General features: G+C 42.9%; 1 protein-coding gene across 3 annotated transcripts in view; it reads left to right on the top strand.

The window, feature by feature from the left end:
- TBC1D32 (TBC1 domain family member 32) overlaps positions 1-26000 on the top strand; it is an 804546-nt gene that overhangs the window by 537264 nt on the left and 241282 nt on the right. For all 3 annotated transcript variants that reach the window (XM_069235394.1, XM_069235395.1, XM_069235396.1), the window contains one exon: positions 20570-20639. In XM_069235394.1, the coding sequence (XP_069091495.1) occupies positions 20570-20639 (70 nt within the window). The remainder of the gene's footprint in view (positions 1-20569; positions 20640-26000) is intronic.

The raw sequence follows: 26000 nt of genomic DNA, 5'->3' as shown, positions 1-26000 counted from the left end.
GTGACCTTGTGAGTCATTGTTCTCACACTGGTCTCCCATTCCTTTTAACCACACCACAACACACAGAACCTTCTATTAAAACTTACCCTGGTATCTGAGTAGGTGTTTTTATTCCCATAGCATAGCTGGATCCCTATTTTTCCAGAAATCTAACTAAATTTACGCACTCCCTCCTGTTCCTTTAACAGCGAGGTTGAGTCCGCCCAGGTGGTATTGCCCTACCTGGGTGGGGCTAGGTGGTCATATGATGAAGCATGACACTATATAGTGTGTGAGACCACCTAGTCCGTAAAGGAAATCCCCCTCTACAGACCGTGAACCACCCCGCTTTGTATCTCTAGTTGAGATTTAGGACTGGCATGGTGACGCAATTAGCACACTTCCAGTCCATTTATATTTTCGAAAACCCCGTACTCTCTTTTGTGACTTAGTATTGAGTAGCAACACAACATCCCCATCCGTAGGAACAGTTTTAAATACCTGGGAGTGTTCATTGCACTTATTCCAGAACTAGCATGGGAACTTAATGTCACATCACTTACTAGAAGAATCAAGGACGATTTACAGCGCTGGCGGTCCCTACCCCTTAATCTGCTAAGGAGAATAGCTCTCTATAAAATGATGGTTCTTCCCAGGCTCCTTTACTTATTACCAAATTTTCCATACCCAATCTTTAAGACATGGTTCAAGGAAATGGACTCAATGGCGCGTCAGTTTCTCTGGAGCGGCACCCGTCCTAGACTGGCCCTTTCCACCTGCCAACGGGACATCTATGATGGAGGGTTGGGAATGTCCAACATTCACTATTACTACCTTGCAATGCATCTGCTCGTAATCAATGACTTGGTAGGAGGTGGTTGGACTGACCCTGCATACCGATTGGAGCTTCAGTCACTGAGCTACTCGATGCCATGTATGGTGGCCCGATCCCTAGGAATGTCCCAGATGTGACAAAAATGGTCATAATGGGGTGCCCAGAAGGTGTCGGGATGGTGGGGCCGCCTCACCCAGCAGACCCTGCTCTGGCACGGAAAACTACTTGCGGATGTCGCGGGTCTGGAGGGATTCCAGAGGTGGGACAACATAGGAATCTCCACGCTGGGGGATGTATGGGGGGGATCGCATGTGCAGTCCTTCGAGGAGCTCCAGGGACTCTTCTCGCTAAATAAGACACAATTCCATAAATACCTTCAGCTTCGCCACGCTTTGTCAGTGCACATACGAGCGGGAGATGGCATTCCCGAATGCAATCCTATAGAGGCGAAAGTGTTGATGGGAAATTTAGGCAAGGGCGGAGTCTCCCATATATACCGTTCCTTGGTGGCCAACACTACCTGTCCCCTTGAGGGGCTCTGCCGGAAATGGGAGGATTGAGTGGGACCGATGGAGGAGGAGGACTGGGTGGAGGCATTGATGGCCCCTCCGACCCTAACAATGGCTACGCGATTCCGGTTACTTTAGACCCTATATCTGCACATGGCATACCTCACTCCTATCAGATTACATAAAGCGGCCCTCCGAACCACAGCTGACTGTCCCAGATGCTCCGGTCCAGATGCTGACTTCTTCCATATGGTTTGGGCATGCCCAGTTATAAAGATTTACTGGAGGGCGGGCATAGGAGAGGTCTCTAAGGCCATGTGGGAGGATATCGAGGTGGCCCCATTACCGCTTTTATTGGGGGTCATGGGTGAGTCGGGTCTAAGGAGAGCAGACAAGATTTTCTTGGGAATGGCATGTTTGGTGGTCAAGAGAGATATAATGGTAGATTGGTAGGCCGGAGGGGCGGCGGCATTGAATAAATGGAGGACGTGGAGTGGATTGGTGCGCACAGCGTGAGAGGCTGGTGTAAGTGGCCAGGGGGTGCCCAAAGAAATACATCAAAGTGTGGGGGAAGTGGGAGGATGCGGCATGCCTTTAGCCTGGGAGCAATGCGACTCGGAATGTGATACCCTCATGGAGTTTAAATATAAACTACTAACTATTATTTCTGTGTATAGATATGCTCTACGGAGCCCTGATTTGGTCCAGGGATTGACCGTCCCCAAACACCAGTTGGTGTTATGTTATTTGTATTTTTATTTTCTTGTTTTCATAAAATCAATTACATTTCTTTATAACAAAAAATTACAGATCCGAATGGACACCCATCCGTAACTGACTGAAAAAAAATACATTTTAATTCAGAAAACCTCAACCTTCTCTATAATCATGGCTAACTTTCAGGTTATATATAAGTGTTGGCATAGTTCAGTACTCCAGTGTTTGTATGAAAAGGGCCCAACTTCTGATACAGCTAGCTATTGGCTAATGCCTTGCTGGATGTCGATTCATAATTTTTGCTAAGGTTCTGCTGAAAGATTTAGAAGACTTCTTTGGTCTACCGAATTCCATTCCAAATGCTCAAATTACCTTGTTTAAGCAGTACTTAGTGAGTAAGTCGCCTTCATTAAAACTTGTTATATGGCTCCTGCCAGGAGTCTAAAATAATATTTGTAGAAAGAGATTGTGTGTGAAATTCCTGTAATGATTATTTACATTCAGCTGTTAATTTCTTATTTATTAGTGATCATTGGAGGGGCATGCAGGCACATGCCACATTTTCTAAAAATGTAGTAACTCTATTAAAATAGGTGTTTCATGAAGGATAGAGCTGTTTTTTGGAAAACGTGCTACTGCCTCGACTCTGATAAATTCTTATAAGCAACATTGTAGACAAACTCAAAAACGTGATATAAAATTAAGTTTATGAAGAAACGATTTACAGGTTTTGGAATAGTGGAATGGAGATGAGCCCTGGAAAACACTTTAAGAAATTTGATGCAATATTAGAGGTGATAGCAGCGATTCTTGCAGCTCTGAAAAATAAAATTGACATGATGATGACAGACATTGACCTCCTGAGAGTGGATCAAAGGAAAATGATCAGAGAGAGTGATGGAAGTAGAATCAGTGCTGCCAAGTATTCACCCAACAGTACTTGACATTAAACAGCAAGTCCCTAAGCTGCAGACCATGATATAAACAATGGAAAATAGAGTTGAGGGTTCTGAAGGTCGATCTAGAACAAACAACGTCAATATTTTGGAAATTCCCAAAAAGGCCAAAGGTCCATGTTTGGAGTTATTTCTAGAAGAATGATTCCTGAAGGTGGTGTCTCCTAAAGGCCTCTCAAAGTTTTTTCAGTTGAATGGGTACATACAGGTGCAAGCTGCCCTCCAGATGGCCGGACCAACCCCTTGCCCAATATTGGCACAACTGTTGAACTGTAGCGACAGAGACAATGTCATACAGCTGGTGATGCATAATGATCCTTTTGACGTATAAGGAAGTAAGGTCTGTCTATATCCAGACTACACCCTTGCTTTCCAGCAGCAGTGAATGTTATTTTCAGCAATTAAGGGGCACCTCAGAACAGTAGGCCTGAAATACATGTGTTAAACTGAAAAACACAGGACAATTGAGAACAATAAAAACACATTTTTTCTAGACACAAAGGAAGCCATGATCTGAACAGAATGTAAAGCTGAATACCTGAAAGTGGTCCTGGATGAACCCAAAGACTGGCAAACCAGAAAGAGGAAAAGGAAGAAGGGAAACAAAGCAACATTTTGCAGACCAACTAGGAGCCAGTTCAAGGTCGAACAACTCAGAACGGTAATAGAACTGTCACAGTGGAAGGAGAAGATGCCACACCAAGTTATCGAGAGGACGCCTTAGTCTGAAGATACCAGTGCAGATGTGGATCTGAACAGTGTGTGACATAGCTGAGCAAGGACAAACTGAGTGTCACACCCATGAGGGCAGCTGATTTGCTCTGATGTTGAAAGTGTGGAGCTTTGTTGTAAGGAGAAGAGATTAAGAGGTTTCTTATTAAATAAAGAACAATGTTGATGACAGCTAAGTTTGAAAATGGGCAATTGGTTGCAGAATGTACAAGCTGAAATATAATAATATGGAGGCGCAGAAACACACTGGAAGGCTTGGGCTTATGTGGGGGCGTTAAACACAACCCTAGTTAATGATTTAAATTACAGCGGATATAATAGGTGAAAGCATACAACAGGTCTTGAGCCGGTCCCCTCCTGATGAATTTAGGAGGCTTTGAGTGGGTCTGGGTCAACTCAGAATTATATTGGGTTTCTTTTGTTGGAAAATGGTAGTTCAGAACCTTGTTGAGGTCAGTTGTTTTTTTAGTTTTCTTAAGTTATAAATGAGTGCTAAGCAGATATTATACTGGTATTTCACAGAGCAGGATTTGTGAAAGATATATAACTGGTGTCCTCAAAGTGTGGAAACTGGCTAAGGAATCCATTTTATTATCCCCCCAGGCCTGACCTCATCCTGTGATACTCAATGATGTACAGGCCTGAAAAACATATGCAGAAGGTTGGATGACCTTTAGTACATTAAACCTGACAGGCAGCTTGTAAAGCAAGGCTTGCTTACAAGAGAAAGCTCATGCGACATGCATTGCTTCATTCGCCCAGCAACTGACAGACATCTCGATGTCCACATAGGTCTGAGGAGAGGTTATGAGGAAGCTGGATTGGTGACGCCTTGGAAAGTCCCAACTGTCTGAGAAATGTGAAGGTCACGCTTGTGGTCATCTTGTATCACGCTGCCACCATGAAATGTTATTCTACTGTGATTGGATAGATGCCTAATATATGTGTAATACCATGCATCTCCTGATCAACATCACACAATGTGCTTGATGAAGAAATTATCATTCAGTTGTTCTGATTGGATTATATATTTTCACCCTTTTGTGGTTTTCATGCATAAAAGATTGTATTGGAGTTCCGCAATTTAGACTGCTTGGCCTTGGCCTTTCAAGCCACAGTCTCCGTGCACGTATTATTAAATATTTCTGCTTGTACCTTAAAGCTGGCTGGTCTCTGGTTTGTTCCTGAGGGCAGATAGAAAAGGAGGCTTCAACAAAAGTAAGATGGTTAAACATCAATATTGTTTATAAAATATGACTAGCACATTTCACCACACCTCACTTCAGCTAGATTATGTAAACTGTGACGAGGACTATGGTTAACAGATACAGGATTATGGGCCGGATTAGGACTTCAGCGGAGAGGATTACTCTATCCCAAATGTGACGGATATCTCGCCCGCCGAATTATGAGTTCATTATATCCAATGGAACTCATAATACGGCGGCCGCAATATCCGTCACATTTGGGATGGAGTAATCCCCTCCGCTGAAGTCATAATCAGGCCCTATATCTTGGAATATATCGGGAATGAGGAACACAATCAAGCATTATAAAGTGTACAACTGTCTTTGGAGGTAGGGTATTGACATATCCTGTTTTCAAAAACACACTTGATAGAAAAAGATACATAAAACTCAAGTCGAGCATTGGCTTCGAAGATAATTCAATGGTAATGTAGTTCTGATGTGTCTAATGCACAAAGAAGCAGTCAGAAATCACAGTGCAGTGAAACTGAAGAAACACAGTAAACACTCATCAAGACTATAAAATTCCTTTGGTAAACACCTTTTTGGGAAATGCCTAAACTGCCATCTTTTAGTCAGGCTAAGAGATGTCAAGCATTCCATGTCTTCTGAGTGGTGCTAGAAGCTATGATGTCCGCTGACATGTCTACTTACACAACAAATCAGTGTTCACTACTTGGGGGAGGAGAGCTGTGAGTTTCACCTTAGTTGCATTGTTACACATCAAAGCCTGAAAACCAAGAAGCAAAATGACCCCCAAATACAGACAAATGAAAAGTGCAGTGAAAGCTGAGGCATTTGGTAAACAGAGGCAGCACCCACACAGCTGATCTGTGATACCTGGCCCGCTGTGCATAAGTTAAAATAAGGAAAGTGATCGCAAATCTATAGTATCACAGCAATTCGGGATCAGAAGATATTCACCCACAGTATAGGTCCCCTAAGTAAAAGACAGGGAAGCTTCCTCAACTCTCCAAATAGGATTTTGTTAAACCTATATTTTATTTTTTCATCAAATACAAGTAGTACACATTGCACTGTTGTTAGACTTGGCATCCTTGGTGTGGCTTCCCCTGACTTTTTTGTCTTCAGTCCTCCTGTTTTGCTGACCTCTTTTTTGCTGGCTCTAGGACTCTGGGCACTTTACCACTGCTAATCATTGCTAAAGTGAAAGCACTCTATGCTTAAAATATGGTTATACTTACAACTCCCTAGTAAAGTGCACTACCTGTGCCCAGAGCCTGTAATACTACTGGTAGGCCTGCAGCACTTATTATACCACCCACTTCAGTAGCCTTTTAAACATGTCTCATGTCTGCCTTTGCAGAGCCTGTGTAAGCAGTTTTAAACTGCCACGTCAACCTGGCAAGTTAAGTCTCTTGCCAGGTCCAAACCAACCATATTAATACCTGTACCTCACCCCTACGATGGGCCTAGACAGCTCAAAGGCAGGGTGCAGTGTATTTTGAGATAGGACATGTGCTTTTAAATTTAACATGTTCTAGTACTGAAAAACTCTTAAATTCATTTTTCACTACTGCAAGGCCTATCTCTCCCATGGGATAGCATTAGGATTATCTAATCACATTTGTACTTGTAATTTCCATTTGGGAAGAAATGGGACCCCCAAGTTTGGTGTCTATGGAATCACAATTTAAAATCACAGCACAAGGAGAAGTCGGATTTAAAATTTGTAATTCTCAAAAGGCACTATTAGAAAGTTGGCATTTTCTTGCTTTAATCATTTGGCACATTCTGCCTGTCTCTGAATACAAGTCTGTGGTGGGTGACAGCTAGGCTTCTGCATTCCCTCTAGACAGCCCCACACAAAGGGAGCTTAGGTGTTGTTGCGTAGGCTTTCATTATTCTAATGAGACTACTGGATTTTGAGCAGCAGAATTGCCTGCAGTGTGGGAGACTGAGTCTGGCCCACTTCTGGTGACACCTGCAGGCCCAATCAGGGTTTTGTCCCGGCTAACTAGCAGAGCCTCATCTCTACACAAGGGTAGGGATGATTGGGCAGCCGAGCGCTTGACATTGATTTCTCAGGGAAACCGTGGTCACTCAGGTCTCATCCGTTTCTCTCAGTTACATTAGTCTCACATACACAATGACAAACAGGCAGTATATATTTCAATAAGATTTTAATGAGGCAAATGCATCTGAGATAGCAAAGCATGTGCTGCAATAACCAGGACGATGCAGCATGACAAGATTAAAATTGTGACAAGGAGAGTAAAGCATAGAAATAAAGCTACCATATTGTCACTAGAGTCAATAGACTAATTCCTACCCAGGCTATAATAGAGCACAGCGTGGTAAGCACTAATTCTGCCCTTCAGGTTCCCCTTGGAAGACATCATCCCCCATACCTGAGCAAAGGCCTGAAGTCTGCATAAGCAGCTGTAGCGAAGCGTTCAGCAATCAGCATACTGTTGTGGTTCTCTGGCTGGAATTTCCCTCTAACATGTAAGGGACAAGGAAGTTTTTTTATAATAAAACAGCTAATGTTCTGAGAAAATGTCCCTACGTAAGGATGTGTGTTTTTCTATGAATGTCAGAGACAAAACTTGTACCACGTTCACCGGCAACCTATCTAACTGCAGTCTTGAAAGAAGCACACAGTGAGCATGAATGTCTTGTTTAAGAACGTAGTGCTGGCATAGGCAAAAACAGCTAGATAGCGTGAATTAAAACAAGACCGTAAAAGTGGCTTTTGTAAGAATAATAAAATAAAGATGAATAAAATATATTTAGGTTAAAGTGCACAGCAGCAGGCCTAGTAAGCTAACATAACGTGCATGGAGCTATAACTAAAATGGCTGCACAACAGTGTGACTTATGAGCCATCCATAGCCTGATGGGCCATCCTGGGCAGAATGGGAAGGAGGAGCTGACACATACACCTGAATATGCTGTGTACGGTCCTCACACAAAGAGCTGCATACCCCCCCGGTAGAGTCTGGAGCCGTGGCAGGAAGGGACAGGAACTATGTGCAACTCAAAGGCATCTCTTTGAAGTCTCCCCCAATTCAAAGGTACAACTGGGTATAAGTGCTGAACCTCAGGCACCACCAATTCAACTCTGCTGGATTCTTGCTCTGCTGTGCTTACCTGCTGCCCTCCATGTCTGGTAGGGAGAAGGACTGAACCTGCATCTCTCCAACCCAGAACCAAAGTGACTCCAAGGGCTTGCTGGCTTGCCTCCTGTTTTCTGAAGTCTCGGGGACACAAAAGACCAGTTCACCTGCTTCAGCACCTGGACTCTGCCAGCTGTGAGTCTTACCCTGCCAGGCTGTGCCAATCCAGCCCTAGACCCTTGGAAGTGGGTATAAAGTGTTGCTCCAGTCAGAACCAATGCATTGCCAGCGCTGCACAGATTGAAACCGGTGCATTGTCTCTCCAGTGCGGATTGACCTCCGCGCATCTCCTTCGGAACTGCCACATCTCGGAATGATGTATTGCCGCTGTTGTGTGAAGAAAATTTATGCCTCTTCACCACTACGTGGAAAAGATTGACGCATCACCCACATTGCGGTAATGGACACACACACATTGCTTCAATCTGCTCCCTGCATACTTGATGTTGACGCAACCAGGATTAAGGGTCTGTTGATCAGCGGGCCTAACTGGGACCCTGTCAATGGCCTGAGCTCCATTGCGGTCGGCCTGAACTGTTTACTTCGTCCTGGTCCAGTGCAACCAAATATCCCTGGTTGGCACTTCTTTTTTTAAGCATTATTTCACAGTTTATACTTAAAAAAATAATACATAAAGTTCTGCTTATTGGAGTTTTGTTATTTTGTTAGCCAGGTGTGGTATCTTTTTGTGTGGTGTTTTCACTGTTTTTACTGCTTGAAGTGTTACACAAATACTTAATGCATTGCCTCTTAAGCTAAGCCTGACTGCTTTGTGCCAAGCTACCAGAGGGAGAGCACAGGTTATCTTTGGTAGGGTGTGTTTGCGACTTAAACTGAATAGGATTGTGGGTCCTGCTTGCACAGGGTGCGTACCTCTCCCAACCAAAAACCTAATTTCTAACAACTGTTTATTTTCATTATCTTTTAACATGGTTTGTAAAAAAGCATTGTTTTTGAGCTGATTATAGGATCACTTCCATTACTAATATTATCCAGGTAAGTAGGTCTAAACTGCCTCTTTGAGTGCCACACTGGATGCCTGTATGCAGAAGCTTCCACAGAAGGTGCCTGCCTCTATAGGACATCTTTCTGAGGATTATCCAATGTGTACTGCCCACTGGGATTTGGGGAGGAGGAGATGTCAGATGTGGTGATAATAACAACAAATAGAACAGGCTTTAAGGCACCTGTCTACTGAGTGGGTCATCAACATGTAGATAAAGAATGCCTCTTTGAGTGTCACACTGGATGCCTATATGCAGAAGCTTCCACAGAAGGTGCCTGCCTCTACAGGACATCTTTCTGAGGATTATCCTGTGTGAACTGCCCTCTGGGGTTTGATGATGAGGAGATGTGAGATGTGGAGATAATAACAACAAATAGAACAGGCTTTAACCCCTTCCCTGCCAGGCCTTTTCCCCCTCAGGTGCCAGGCCATTTTTTGGCTATTTGGGGCAGTTCGTCCTTAGCCCCTCATAACTTTTTGTCCACATAAGCTACCCACGCCAAATTTGTGTCCTTTTTTTTAACATCCTGGGGGTTCTAGAGGTACCCAGAGTTTGTAGGTTCCCCTGAAGGAGACCAATAAATTAGCCAAAATACAGCAAAAATTTCATTTTTGAAAAAAAAAAAGGAAAAAAGGGCTGCAGAAGAAGGATTGTGATTTTTTTCCCTGCAAATGGCATCAACAAAGGGTTTGTGGTGCTAAAAGCACTATCTTCCCAGCTTTCAGGAACAGGCAGACTTGAATCAGAAAACCGGATTTTTCAACACAATTGTGGCATTTTACTGGGACATAACCCATTTTTACTATTTTTTGTGCTTTCACCCTCCTTCCAGTTAGTGACAGTTATGGGTGTGAAACCAATGCTGGATCACAGAAAGCTAAACATTTCTGAAAAGTAGGCAAAATTCTTAATTCAACAAGGGGTAATTTGTTTAGATCCTACAAGGTTTTCCTGCAGAAAATAACAGCTGAAATAAAACAATATTGAAATTAAGATAAAAAAATAAAATTTTCTCCACATTTTACTCTGTAACTTTTTCCTGCCATGTCACATTTTTTAAAGCAATATACCATTACGTCTGCTGGACGCTTCTGGTTGCGAGGATATATAGGGCTTGTAGGTTCATCAAGAACCCTAGGTACCCAGAGCCAATAAATGAGCTGCACCTTGCAATGGGTTTTCATTGTATACCGGGTATACAGCAATTTATCAGGTGAAATAAAAAGAGTGAAAAATAGTTAGAAAGGAAACCTTTGTATTTCCAAAACGGGCACCAGATAAGGTGTTGAGAACAGTGGTTATTTGAACATCTGTGAATTCCGGGGTCCCCATACTAGCATGTGAATTACAGGGCATTTCTCAAATAGACGTGTTTTTACGCACTTGGTGGAAAAAATGTAGAGAAAGACAAGAGGCAATAACACTTGTTTTGCTATTCTGTCTTCCCGCAAGTCTCCCGATAAAAATAGTACCTCACTTGTGTGGGTAGGCCTTGCGCCTGTGATAGGAAATTCCCCAAAACACAACGTGGACACATCACATTTTCCCAAAGAAAACAGACCTGTTTTTTGCAAAGTGCATAGCTGTGGATTTTGGTCTGTAGCTCAGCTGGCACCTAGGGAAACCTACCAAACCTGCGCATTTAAAAAAATCTAGACACCTAGGGGAATCCAAGATGGGGTGACCTGTGGGGCTCTCACCAGGTTCTGTTACCCAGAATCCTTTGCAAACCTCAAAATTTGGCCAAAAAACAGTTCTCCCTTACATTTCAGTGACAGAAAGTTCTGGAATCTGAGAGGAGCCACGAATTTCCTTCCACCCAGTGTTCCCCCAAGTCTCTCGATAAAAATGGTACCTCACTTGTGTGGGTAGCCCTAGTGCCCGCGAAAGGAAATGCCCCAAAACACTATGTGGACACATCAAAATTATCAAATACTAAACCACCTGTTTTTGCGGGGGGACCTGCACTTTTGGTCTTGGGCTCAGCAGCCATATAGGGAAACCTACCAAACCCAAACATTTCTGAAAACTAGACACCCAAGGCAATCCAGGAAGGTGGGACTTGCGTGGAACCCCCAATGTTTTCTTACCCAGAATCCTCAGCAAACCTCAAATTTAGCTAAAAAATCTAATTTTTCCCACATTTCTGTCCCACATTTTCTATCACCTAACGTTCCCCTCAGTCTCCTGGTAAAAATTATGCCTCACTTGTGTAAGTGGGCCAAGTGCCTGTGACAGGGAAGAGCTAAAACCATGTCGAAATTGAGGGGGAACCAAAGCAAGTCACAAAGAAAAAGAAAAAAAATTTAGGCTGACAAATGCGGCAGAATTTTTATCCGTATAGATGAGACAATGCTGGGTGATAGGAATTTTGTGGATTCCTGCAGATTCCGGAAGGTTCCATCACAAAAATGTGGGAAAAATGTGTGATTTCCGGCAAAGTTGGAGATTTGCAGGACATTGTGGGTAAGAAAATGGTGCGGGTGCATGTGAAGCACACCACCATGGACTCACCCAGATGTTTAGTTTTCAGATGTGTCTAGGTCTTGTGGATTTTTCTACATGGCAGCGTCCCAAAGTCCAAAAAGTGCAACCCTCACCATTCCAAGTAGGACAACTTTGAGAGTTAGCCAAGCTCTCATGGCCCAAATGTAAAGCCAAAACCCAAAATATTCAAATGTCCTCTTGCTTGCCGTGGGATAAGATGTTTTAGTGTGTGGGGGGAGAGCTGAAAGACTGTTACCCCCTTCAGTTGGGGTGGGGGTAAAACCATGCCCATACTGGTTAGTAGCCACCACCACACTCTTTTTTTTTTTTTTTTTTAATTCCCTGGCATCTAGTAGACTTTCTGCCAAACCTCCCCCCCAGGTGCCTTCCAAAAATAGGCCGATCTGCCCCCAAGGGCGGCAGATATGGCCAACAGTAATGTGCCCTCATGGGGAGCAACCCTTGGCCAAGGTGCTGCCCCCCCCCAAACAAAACACACACATACCAATCCCTGGTGCCTAAGAGGTTTCTGCCCCCCCCCCCCGGGGAAGATCAGCCTAATAGAAATAGGCAGAATGGCCTAAATACAAATTGTCGTCCCCCCGACGAGTGACCCTTGCCTAAGGTGTTGCTCCAAAATATATATCCCTGGCGTCTAGGGGTTTCTGCCTGTCATGGGGGCAGATTGGCCTATATACAATTTACCCCTCAGGGGAGTGACCCTTGCCCAAGGGGCCGCTCCCCTTATGCGCAAGTGCCAGGGAGACCAGATCCTCGGGGCCTGCGCACGTTCCCAACATGTCCACCACTAGACAGCTCCAAAGCTCCAATAGATATACCACAGAGCATGAGAGAGTCCAAGTGGGGGAACAGGGGATTAGGTAGGGAACAGCTGGGAAGGAGACCTGTAGGAAGCAAGAGGTTAAACAACACAATGTCAAGATATAATCACATTGACTTACAATAGACTATGGTTCTAAGAGTTCTTATACTGTAATCATGGATAACCTAAGAAATAACTATAACTAGACCTCAAGAAATCTAGGTACCTGGAAAAATCAAGAATGGGTTAATACAATGTTTCATATGAGCTTTTCAGGAAATATCACATACTGTCTAGAATACAAGAACCTTTTTCAATAATGTTTCAGAATAAGCATTGCATTTCTGCATGAGGACAAAGGCTATCTGAACATTCCCTGGAAACAACAGGAACTGTACTAGGAACTTAATATGTACAAAGAATGCTGCACTTTGAATTAAGCGTTCCAAAGAAATCCAAAAGCTCAGGATAAATGTGTGCCCCTCAACAAACACGGCACACCGAAGTTTTTAATGTCATGAAATGATCGCGCACACTGCCGATCTAAAAGCCAAGCGTTTTATGCCAGGGTTGAATCGCGCACCCTTTGCTGATTCGAAATACACGATGTGAATATCAGGAAATGATCGCGCACTCTGCCGATCCAGATGCCAAGAGTTTTATGCCAGAGATTGAATCGCGCACACTGTTGCCGATTCGAAATACACGATGCAAATGTTAGGAAATGATCGCGCTCACTACCGATCCAAAAGCCAAGAGTTTTATGCCAGGGATTGAATCGCACCCACTGTTGCAGATTCGAAATACGCGATGCAGTGTCAGGAAATGATCGCGCACACTGCTGATCCAAAAGCCAAGAGTTTTATGCCAGGGTTGAACCGCGCACACTGTTGCCGATTCAAACAAGAATATGCAAATGCCATGAAATGATCGCGTACACTGTTGCCGATGTGAATGCCAAGGGTTACATGTCAGAAATGAATCGCGCACTCTGCCGATTCGGACAAGAATATGCAAATGCCATGAAATGATCGCACACACTGTTGCCGATGTGAATGCCAAGGGTTACATGTCCGAAATGAATCACACACTCTGCCGATTCGGACAAGAATATGCAAATGCCATGAAATGATCGCGCACACTGTTGCCGATCTGAATGCCAAGGGTTACATGTCAGAAATGAATTGCGCACTCTGCTGATTCGGACAAGAATAGGCAAATGCCATGAAATCACACTCACGCACACAGAGAGTTTCACAACTAGGCCCAAAACTCAAATGTCTTTGAGAACGGGGATTGAGGGCCCAGCCCGACCTCTGCCTTACCGCCCTGCTCAAGGATCACCAATATAATGAGGGCAGGCCTGGAATATCAAGGTAGGCCTCCGGAACAGGAGCTCAGGAAGTTGATGCTGCTCTGCACCGAGACCTCTGAATAGTGAGCACGTGGAGTTGGAATGGCTTCCTTATATAGAGTCAAGCCCAGCCCACAAACCACACCCAGTCATGCTGCAGGGAAAGCCTCTAGAAGGTCCTAGAAAGGGACCACACCCTAACACACTCAATAAGCCTGCAGCAATACCTTGCAAATGAACATTTATTGCAAACATCACTAATAGTGTTTTTCAAGGTTAAACTCTGCAATGCAAAAGGTTAACATACTGCATATAAACACAATGCATGAATTATGCTCTTGCATAAAGAATGGGTTTTTGCATTTTTGTCACCTGTAGAGCGCGCACTGTCCTGATGTTGACAGCAAGTATAAAAAATATAAAATTCAAAAAAATCCCTGGTATCTAGTGGTATATGCCCCTCATGGGAGCAGATTGCAGATTAGCCTAAATAAAATGTACCCCCTAGGGGAGCCTAAGGGGTCGCTCCCCATACATAAACATATCAAGTAAAAAAATATATATATATCCCTGGTGTCTAGGGGTTTCTGCCCACCCTGGGGTCAGGTTGGCCTCATTATAATAGGCTGATCTGCCCCCTGGGGGGGACAGAAAAGGCCTAAAAATATTCTGCGGCCCTTGCCCAAGGGGCTGCTCTCCTTATGTGCAAGTATAAAAAAAAATAAAAAATCCCTGGAGTCTAGTGGTTTCTGCCCCCATTGGGGGCAGATTGGCCTAATAAAAATAGGCAGAACTGCCCCCAAGGGGGACAGGAATGGCCTAAATACGTTGCCTAAGGGATCGCTTTCGCAGGGGAGCGACCGTTGCCTAAGGGGTCGCTCCCCATACATAAAAACATAAGTAAAAAAAAAAAACTATCCCTGGTGTCTATGGGTTTCTGCGCCCCCTGGGGGCAGACCGGCCTAATTATAATTGGCCGATCTGCCCCCGGGGAGGCAGAACAAGCCTAAACATATTTTGCCCCCATGGGCAGCAGCCCTTGCCCAAGGGGCCGCTCCCCTTATACGTAAGTATAAAATAAAAAAAATTCCTTGCTGTCTAGTGGCCATTTCTGATGCCTGATCGCATTGCTTGCAGAGACATGAAAGGAAAGGCCTTTACTTTCCTTTCATGCCTCTGCCTGCCCCTTCCTCCCGAGTGGAAGAGAAACGCTAAGCATTTCTCTTCCGCATCGCGCTGGGACGGGAGGTGATCTCTGATGAGGTCAGCACGCGATCGTGTGCTGATGTCATCAGACGTCACTGGGGGTGGAAGGGGATGGAAGGGGACGCAATTCTCCTTCCATCCCTGGCTGGGGGTGTGGGAGGGAGGCCCACGGGGGGACCAGCTCGTCCCAGGCACTCTACGGGTTAAGGCACCTGTCTACTGAGTGGGTCATCAACATGTAGATAAAGAATGTCACCAGAAAGAGGTTATAATAGTTTGTGCATCTCACATCTAGAACAAATCATTTGCAGCATAAATTCTGAGTGCAAGTTCCCTACCCACTTGTAAATGGGACTCACAAAGGCTTGATACCAACCAGAACAGCTTAAAATTGAAAGTCAGGGTAAAACCTGCTGACAAAGGTTTGTTTTACCCCTGAATGTTAAAATTGTTAATGTTCAGTACAGCAACGGTCAGACACATTTATTACAAAGTTGAGTAAAAACACAGTTGGGGGAATGGTAAATTACTATTTTTGGGCAGAGATATATTCTTTTTAGGTTGGTACTGACTGATAAGTCTTTAAGGACAGTACCTTCAATGAATGTCGCACTATGCGTTTTAGGCTGGCTCGGTTTCTGACGTTGTGTAAAAAAGGTACTTGTCTATAGGCACCAACTAGGTAAACTTGTGAGTCTAATTCAATTTGTAAATACCTGAATTTTTGTTAGACAAAAACGCGTCAAGGATATTATTCTTGATATTTTTTGTATTTACTTGACCAGAAGGAAGACCCAGACATTAAGCAAGAGGACTGTGTGAAGTACGTAAATGAGATGATTCCTCACTTTACTGTGTTTATTTTTGACAATGAAAAGTTAAGTATGATCCTCTGAGCGCTCCGACACAACCTGACCAAACGCCAGATCACTAACGTCGTTCTTCTCGTGCTCCGTTCTCAAACACAACATACCAACTGGAGCTAACATTCTGCATGCTCCACTTTGTATTCCCAACATAATTACTACATTGAGTTTTTTTTTTAATTCACTACCCTAAGATCTACTAAATCTAAGTTATATATATCTAAAAAAAAAAATACATAACAATAGAAACTACAACATTACGTGAAACACAGAAAAAAAGTCAACGCCAACCTTATACTTCAGGAATAATAGTCAAGATGAAAATCAATAATAGCAACAATAACATTTTTCCTTATTGACGAAATTTAAAGGTTAACTTACGCACTCTATTATATTGCTTCTATGGAATGGTGTCTCATGACCATCTTTGTCACATTGGACCATATCTATCTCATGCCAGACTGACTGACTCCTGACTGTTCACAGTTAAGTTGTGGACCAAAACCCCGTCTCAATTTCACCACTTTGGACTTGTTCCACCACTTGTTACCCTGGACGCTAACTGCATTTCCACAAACCAGTTCCACCCTCACAGGACCTGAAAATTTGGGACTACCTTTCTTAACAAAAGGTGGCAATTTGATAGCCACCCAGTCACCTTCAGATATGGAGTACTCTTTTTCCCCTTTTTTACTGTCAAAATAAGTCTTTTGTGCATTTTGTTTCCTTTCTACATTGATTTTGATAGTGTCAGAACAGTCCCGCACATGCATTTGTTTGAACAATTTGGACATCCAGCCTGGTCTCACTTGTGTATTAAGTTTTCTCCCTTTAAGTGCCTCAAATGGGGATAACCCTGTAGTAGAATGCAGAGTTGTTCTATAAAACCATAACATCACTTGCACCAATGCATTTACCACACACACATTTGTTAATGCCCACCTGATGCAATCTCCCAACACACAATTGAATCTTTCCACCTACCCATTTGTTTGAGGTTGATAAAGTGAACATCTCAAATGTTTAACTGACCCTTCCTTCACAAATATTTTGAACTCCTCAGACACAAACTGTACACCATTATCAGATATAATCTCTTCTGGGAAACCCTCGTTCATAAACAATTTTCTCAAAAATGTTACCAATGATTTTGCATTAGGTTCTTGTACAAATTTCACATAAGGCCACTTTAAATAATAGTCAACTACGACATAAGCATAGCGTAAACTGTAGTTGAGAAAATTAAATGGTCCCACAAGTTCAACCCCTAGCTTTCTCCATGGACCCAAAGGACACTCAATAGGAATAAGAGGTGGTGTCACAATTAGCACAAATAATGCAGTTTCTTACCAACTGTTCAATTTCTTTGTCCATACATGGCCACCAAAATCTGTCATGAATTCTTCTTTTGGTTAACGTGGCACCCAGATGTCCTTCATGAGCCTTCTCCATAATGGAATACTTCAACTCCTCTGGAGGAATGAGCTTATCACTCCCCATGAGCACACATTCCTCAATCATCAACTCATCCGAAACTTTCCAGAAAGTCTGAACACCCACTGCCATCTCTTTCTCAGCAGGCCAGCCTTTTTTGACATACCCCATGATTTCACATAAAACTTTGTCATACTCCAATTTCTCCTCCCACTCTTTCTCTGAACAAACACATACATGTTCCACTTCAACTGCAGCAATCAAGCAGCTTTCATCATCAATGCTTTCTTTACCAGCACAACTATTTTGAATAAGAAATGTTGACAAATAGTCAGCTCTGACATTTCTTCCTCCAGGAACATGTATGATTTCAAAGTCATACTGCATCAACCTTGCCACAAACCTAGCAATTCTTGGCGTACCCGTTTTGCTGTTGGTTCCATTAAGAATCAAGACCAATAGTTTATGATTTGTTTTTAGTGCAAAATGCCTGCCCCATACATAAATTCTAAACTTTTTGATAGCCCATACACAGGCCAGTAATTCCTTTTCAATAATAGAATAGTATGTTTCTGGTTCTCTTAATGCTCTGGATGCAAAACCAGTTGTGTTTTCAACTCCATCTTTTATTTGTGTCAAAACAGCACCCAGTCCTATATTACTAGCATCCACCATGAGACAACATTGAAGCTGCTGATCATAGGGTTTTAACACCTTTGCTTGCGATAATTGAATTTAGATTTCTTCAAATGCATTTTCACACTTAACTCCACTCAAAACACGTCTTATCTTTCAACAGATTAGAAATCGCTCTGACCTTACTTGCATACTCTGGTATAAATCGAGAATAGAACTCACACATACCTAAAAATGATTTCACACCAGTCTTATTCTTGGGTGGAGGTGCTACCTTAATGGCACCAATCAAACCTGGTTTTGGGTAAACCCCCTCAGCACAAATCACATGACCCAAATACTCTACAGATGACCTAAAAAATTGCCATTTTTCGCTTCATAGAACTATACCATGAATCCTAAATTTCTGTAGCATCGGTCTCAAAATTTAGCTGCGAACCTGCAGATCAGGCGTATGAATCAGTGCATCACCCTGAAACACTAATACATTGGAAATATACTTTAGTAAATTACTCATAATCCTTTGGCACACAGAAGCCTCAGCTGCCAGGCCAAACGGCATACAGCAATATTGGAAAGTCTCAAAGGGTGACACAAATGCTGTCAAGTACCTATATTCTTGATCCAACTTGACCTGATGATATGCACTCACCAAGTCTAACTTAGTGAATAACTTTGCATCTTTAATAGTAGACAATATTTCACTTCTATTAGGTAAGGGTTGTGAGTCCCCCCATATCCCTTTGTTAACTGCTCTCAAATCAACACAAATTCTCAATTCACCACTCTTTTTCTTTGCCACCACCGAAGTATAAAGCCTTAAGGAAGAATCAATATGCTCAATGATCCCTTTGTTCCATAAACTTTCCAACTTCTTCTCCAAGTCATCTCTAATGCTAAATGGTACACTCCTTACTTTATGCTTAACTGGTGTAGCATTTATTTCTACTTTAATTTTATGTTTAAAACCCTTTAATCACTGTAGTTCCTTGCATAAGCTTTTGTACACCAGGGTTATCCATTCTGCCTTTGTCATCTTTGTTCCTGACAGCACTAATTCTTCCTTCGGTCACTTTTCTATTTCCTTTGTAGATTTAATTGAAGATTCAATACTTTTCGCAATTTTAATAGTTTCTGCCAAAGTTGGGTTGTCTAAAGAAGGTAGTTTCTGTCTGATAGATCTATCTGTTCCTTGACTTATGAATTGATCCCTGGTCATTTGATCACCCAAAGCTCCAAATTGACATTCAGCAGCCAAGAAACGCAATGCCAAAATATACGTATCCACGTCTTCACCAGAGCGCTGATCTCTTTTAAATAATTTGTGTCTGGAAACCTCTAAGCTGGGAGGTGCATCAAACCTATTACTCATTTTCTTTAAAGCTATTTCATACTCATCCATTTCGTCTTCACCCATCCGGTAAATGATTGAAAATAGCCCTTCCTTCCAACCCAATGCAATGAAGAAGAAGACATTTCTTGCGTTCTGGTCTAAACCGTGCTGCTCGTATTGCCCCTAAATAAGTTTCAAAAGCATCATACCAATGTCTCCAAGCTATATGTGGCTCTCCAAGAATGGTGGCAGTGGGTTAAACGATTGCATAGTTTATTTTTAATTTGACTTTGTATAATGACGGTAGATTTTCTTTTTTTTCAATTCTTTAAGCTGAATATGACAATCCTATTCTTGACTTTTTTTTCAAATAAAATAATCTTTGTGCATAAAAATTCAGCTGTACCTTAAACAAAACCAACTCAAGCAGTTAGACTATTTTCAAGGGTTGATTGAGGAAACACTGTTTCCTCGAAGCTGCACCTCCAAAATGGCTTCAGTTTCCTTTTTGTTTCTACAGAGAGTAGAGCGTCTTAGCACCATATGCACACTACTCCCTGTTTGAAAGCATCACGGGCACACCTCTGTGACTCCTCCTGTGTCGGAGCATTTACTTGTCTCCATTGGGCCAAAATCTTTGTAGCTCCTCCTACTCCCAAGACACTGCCTCAGATAAACACCTTGAACATGACAGCAATGGTCTTTGACCCCACGGCACCTTCCTCGATGTAATCACGTGCCGAGCCGGTGTTGAAGCGCAGGTCCTTGTTGCTCCACGGAAACAGCTTGCTCGTCGCCAGAATGAAGTATGTAAATGAGAAGATTCCTTACTTGACGGTGTTTATTTTGAACAATGAAAAGTTATGTACGATCCTCTGAGCGGTCCAATTCAACCTGACCTAATGCCAGATCACTAACGTCATTCTTCTCACGCTCCTTTTTCAAACACAGCCTAGCAACTGGAGCTAACATTCTGCACGCTCCACTTTGCATTCCCAACATAATTACTACACTGTGCTTGGTTTCATTGTTCCTATTTGGGTTGCTTGCTTCCCTCTGGCAAGGATGAAAGCCAAATGACTTTAATGAATGCCGGGCTTAAAAAGGAATCTAGTTAATAATCGTTATATTTTGGTAATTTTTGGTAAGGATTGTGATTGTATTCTTAATTTATGACAATTATTTGATAATTTATTGTATTTGTAGGAGCATATGTACTAGTACCAAGTTTAGATATTGTTTATATAATTATTTTTTTTAAACTGCCTACAGCGTCATCATCTACATTTGTTTTTACTTCTTTCTCAGCTGTTGAAACAAATGTGAAAAATGAATCTCTTTCACCTGTCCAGCAGCTTGGTGTAAAAATGGTTATCAGGTACTGTCCGTTGCTATAAACTAAACTTTTGTGCCTACTCAAATGAAATTCCCTTATTGATTTACACATTTGGTGAAATTTTTAATGTAAGCTACCACTAAATAAGAATACCCTTGCTGAAATGTGGGTGAGTGTAATGTTTCGAGTACACACTATTACGCTATCTGCAACATTGGAATTGTGCCGTATGAATCCAATAAAACCTCTGTTGCCTTTTAACTCAGGAAAACAGGGCAGCAGATTGTTTAACAGCACAATAAACAAAGATTTTTCTTCAGGAGAGTTTACCTAAGTCCAGGCACATGTCAGTTATACATGAAAGATTCTGCCTGACTCAAAGAATATTTTCTATGAGTAGGCGTGTTTTACTGCGCGCTTTTATATGATTTACTGATGATTTTCCTGAAGGGAGACTTGCTTATTCACATAATGCCTGTGAGTAAGCATAATTTACAACTGGAAATTACTCACAGAAAATGTTTTGTGAATCAGGCATGGATATTCCAGTGGAGTTTACGTCTAAAACGGGTGTAATCCCAACTGCTCATAAAATAATCTTTGTGAATCAGGCCCTATGACTTTAGTATATAAGCTCCATCTATAGCCCTGTCAAAGCAGAAGGGTGCCTGAAAGACTAGAGGATGAAATGGAAGAGATATTTGATATGTGGTGGAAGGAGATACATAAGAAATCAAAGAGAAGAGGATGTTCATGATTTGATTTCCCATGCTTTGATTTCTCAGAAGAAAGCAATATAGGGTAGGGCACAGGAGAAAGAGCTATACTCCTCACAGAAGTATGAGGGTAGAGATATGCGGGTGAGCAGAGCACCTGTAGTGGAGGTGAATGGTTTCCCCTGGTTAAAGTAATATTTTATATTTACAGAAAGTCACCTAACCTCACATTCAATTCATAAGTTGGTGTTCACCCTAAAAAGGGGTCAACAAAAATACTTTCTTTTATCCTACTGGATCAAGGGTGGAGCAACACTGACCCACAAATAACACAACTTCAAATGAAGAAACTGGTGTCAGATGAATGAACATAGCCATGGCATCATAGTCGACCGCAGGGTCGACAATTAGGAAATATCCTGTATATGCTCCAAGGCAAACTGCCCCGACTTCTACACAAAACTTCTGAAACTCTCCAAATGATTATAAAATGATAATTGATACACAGCTGCATGGACCAGTCAAACCTCTTTCGCAAGCAGCTTGAAACATAAGACACATCATGCTCAACAAATGCTTCATGGATATATGGCATGTCCTTCACTCCCACAATAAACAATTAACTTTTTTTTATGAGTCCTTACATGCTTCAACTCCACGTATAGACTACTGCAGACATCTCCAACGAGTAGCCAGTGATCTACTGGTAGCTCTCCAGCTATCTGCAAGTAGCTCTCCTTTGTGCAAACCAGCCTACGGAATTAGACATTTTTGTTTGGTTGAATTAATCTGTATATACCAGATTAGTAGTTTTAAGACTAAAATGTGTGTATTTTCAGAATTCATAAGCTGATGTTTGGAGAAAAATGGGTGAATTTCCGAAATATATTTTAAGATGATTTTTGAGTGATAAATCATAACTGATGTTATTACGTTTGTGCTAGGGGCATTGAAGTTGTGGCCGCATTGTATTACCTATGAGGAGGTATTCCAAATTGACAAGACCATTCCACATTACTGCTGGCAACCCTGACTTATGCACTGAGGTGATCACTGCTAGTTACTTTGCATATGGTGGCCACTAATGTAAACTTGTCTGATGTGGTCACTATTACAGCACTAATAATGTTAGTAGTTCGCAATGATTTTCATTGAACATAAGTATCTTTTATTTTACAGCAAGTAGGAGACCCCTGAACTACTGGCTAGTACACTGAAATTGAATGGTTTTATCTGCGGATATGCTCCCTAGCACCCAATTACTCTGGTCGTTAGCAGATCCACCATCATGCAGACAGACTTCGCGATTCCAGCTTGAATCATTATGAAACTCAATATGCACAAACGAAATTCAAACAGCCATACCCAAATATGCCATTCTTAAAGTAGGTTCCTGTTAGAAATGGGGTCTCTAGTTGGCAGTCGGTTTGAACCCTGTTCAAGTAGGGACCCTCACTCTAGGCAGTATAAGGGAGATATCCGCTCAGATAGCCCCTGCTCACCCATTTGTTAGCTTGGCACGAGCAGTCAGGCTTATTTCAGAAGCAATGTGTAAAGCATTTGCACATAACACACAGTAATAAGTGAAAACACTACAAAAGGACCCCACACCAGTTTTAGAAAAATAGCCAATATTTATCTGTGTAAAACAGGACCAAAATGATAAACATCCAACATACGGTAATAAAGATATGATTTTTCAATATTTAACTTAAAAATACAGTTCCTTGAAGTCAATAGCTCCACCTTGGGCTATCCCGTCATCGTGATCAACTAAACCAACAGTTCAGGCTGGCCGTAGCATCGCAGGCCAGGTATGGTGTCAGGAAAATCCGCAACCAGTACGGCGATTTGCACGGCATCATGATCCTCGCTGTGATCTCCGGAAAGTGGCGTCACTGGCATTGTTGTGTCGGTTCCGGAGTCAGTGCGGGGGTCATCGGGCCTTTGAAGTCACATGCGGTGCAGATCGAACTCTGGGGCTGATGAAGTCAGGAGCGCTGGCGTGGATGGCGTCGGGGCTGCGGTGCGAAGCGGGACGGTGCGACGTTGTGGTGCCCACAGGTCACGGTGCAGACAGCAGCTCAGTGACGCCGTCCAGTGGCTTCGGTGAGGCTAGGGCTACGGTGTGAAGCAGGGCGGTGCGATGTGCGGTGTCACCAGGTCACGGTGAGGGCAGCGGCATCGTCGTTTCTGAAGCACAGTCTTCGGTAGGCCCAAGCCAGCGATGCGTGAAGGGACGGTGCTTCATGCGCCTCACGAGCGATGTCCACAGGCCACGGTGCAGGCAGTGGCGCTGGTGTCAGCAGGAGCAGCGTCATCGGGAATGCCCAGTCTGTGGTGTGAGCAAGGTGATGCCGGAGTGCGGGGCCCACAGGTCGCGGTGCGAGCAGCAGCTCAGTGAAGTTGTCCGATGATGGCGTCGGTGAAACTAGTGTTGCGGTGCGAAGTGGATCAGTGTGGCGTCGGCAGATCACGTTGAAGACCAGCATCGTCGTTGCAGTGGTTTCTCCACTTGAACAGCACCAAAACACACAGTTCCAAGTGCTGCAGGTTTAGGAAACTGAAGTCTTTGGTGTCCTTGAGACTTCTAACAGGAGGCAAGCTCTACTCCAAGCCTTTGGAGAACTTTTTCAAGCAGGACACCCAGCAAAGTTCACCCTTTGCACCTTTTTGAGGCAGAAGCAGCGACTGCAGGCCAGTCCAGCAAAGCAACACAACAAAGGGATGGTACTCCTCCACCAGCTTTTCAACTCTTCTCCGTGGCAGAGGTTGCTTATGATTCCAGAAAGATTCTAAAGATCTGGGGTTTTGGGTCCAATACTTATATCCCTTTCTGCCTTTGAAGTTGGCAAACTTCAAATCAAAGTCTCAAGTGTTTGCAAGATCCTTCCTTGTCCAGGCAGGCCCCAGACACACAACAGGGGGTTGGAGACTGCATTGTGTGAGGGTATGCACAGTCCTTTCAGGTGTAAGTGACCACTCCTCATTCTCCTCTAACTCAGATGGCTCATCAGAATATGCAAGCTACAACCCAGCCCCCTTTGTGTCTCTGTCTAGAAAGAGGTGCAAACAGCCCAACTGTCAAACTGACCCGGACAGGGAATCCACAAACAGGCAGAGTCACAGAATGGTTTAAGCAAGAAAATGCCTACTTTCTAAAAGTGGCATTTTCAAACACACAATTTGAAAACAATCCCTACCAAAAGATGTATTTTTAAATTGTGAGTTCAGAGACCCTAAACTCCATATTTCTATCCGCTCACAAAGGGAATCTGCACTTAAATAATATTTAAAGGCAGCTCCGATGTTAACCTATGAGAGGGATAGGCCTTGCACAGTGAAAACCAAATTTAGCAGTATCTCACTGTTAGGACATGTAACACACATAAGAACTTGTCCCACCTTTAACACATACTGCACCCTGCCCATGGAGCTACCTAGGGCCTAACTTACGGGTGCCTTACATGTAGTAAAAAAAAAGGTTTAGGCCTGGCAAGTGGGTGCTCTTGCCAAGTCAAACTGGCAGTTTAAAACTGCACACACAGACACTGTAGTGGCAGGTCTGAGCCATGTTTGCATGGCTACTAATGTGGGTGGCACAACCAGCGCTGCAGGCTCACTAGTAGTATTTGATTTACACGGCCTGGGCACCTCTAGTGCACTTTACAAGGGACTTACCAGTAATTCAAATATGCCAATCATGGATAAACCAATCAACAGTTCAATTTATATAGGGAGCACTTGCACTTTAGCACCGATTAGCAGTGGTAAAGAGCACACAGACCATAAACCAGCAAAAACAGTACACCATAAAAACAGGAGGTCAGAAGGCAAAAAGACAGGGGAGACATGTCAAAAAGCTTCCAGGTCTAACAGTTCCGTTCCAGGTGTGGACAGAAACCTTTAAGGTATTTATTACAGAAGAGTGCATTTCAAAGGTAGAAGAGATGTAGAGAGCTGTAAGAGATAGCAATACCCAAATAGAAACCAGTATAGCCAATATGGAGAAAGAATGCAAGGTTCATCATCAGAACCAGACACTGTAAGACATTAGCAATACACTCTGCGAATTGTGTGAAACAGCAGAACAAGAAATCTAGTTATTAGGCACTTGATCTGAAGCCGGCGGATTTCGAGAGGGAAACAGACAATGCCTCATTTTACCTCAGGTTCTCAAAGGTCATTAGAACCTCGCTTAATATTGTATATAGACACATCTGACGGTATCAGTAACCTTCACGAAATACTGTACAAATCTCTAGAAAGCCAAGAACACCTTTATGCCACAAACATCTATAAATATAAATACCTGGACAGAATGGCTTTAGGATTTGTAGAGAGAAACATCAAATAACTATTTAATGCCCCTGTATGGAGGAAGATATACAACAAGAGATACTAGTGCTTGCCAGTTGCAAGGTCCTTAGTCCAGAAGTCCTCAACTATGAATTCTGTAAGGAATTTCCAGACATCATTGGTCCCACATATGTTGAATATTTACAAAAAGCATTAAACTTAGGTGAGCTCCCACTATCAGTCCAAGAGGCAGTGATAGTAGTGCTGCTTTATACCAGGCAAACAGTCAGAACAATGTTATTCATACAGATCCTTAGTGCTACTAAATGTGGATAAAATACTTTAACACAACTATTGCCAGCAGACTCTTACCCCTCATGCCCTATTG

Source organism: Pleurodeles waltl, chromosome 5 (assembly GCF_031143425.1).
Source record: "Pleurodeles waltl isolate 20211129_DDA chromosome 5, aPleWal1.hap1.20221129, whole genome shotgun sequence".
NCBI lineage: Eukaryota > Metazoa > Chordata > Amphibia > Caudata > Salamandridae > Pleurodeles > Pleurodeles waltl.
Note: the sequence above shows the minus strand (reverse complement) of the source record. Positions and strands in the feature narration are given on the sequence as shown.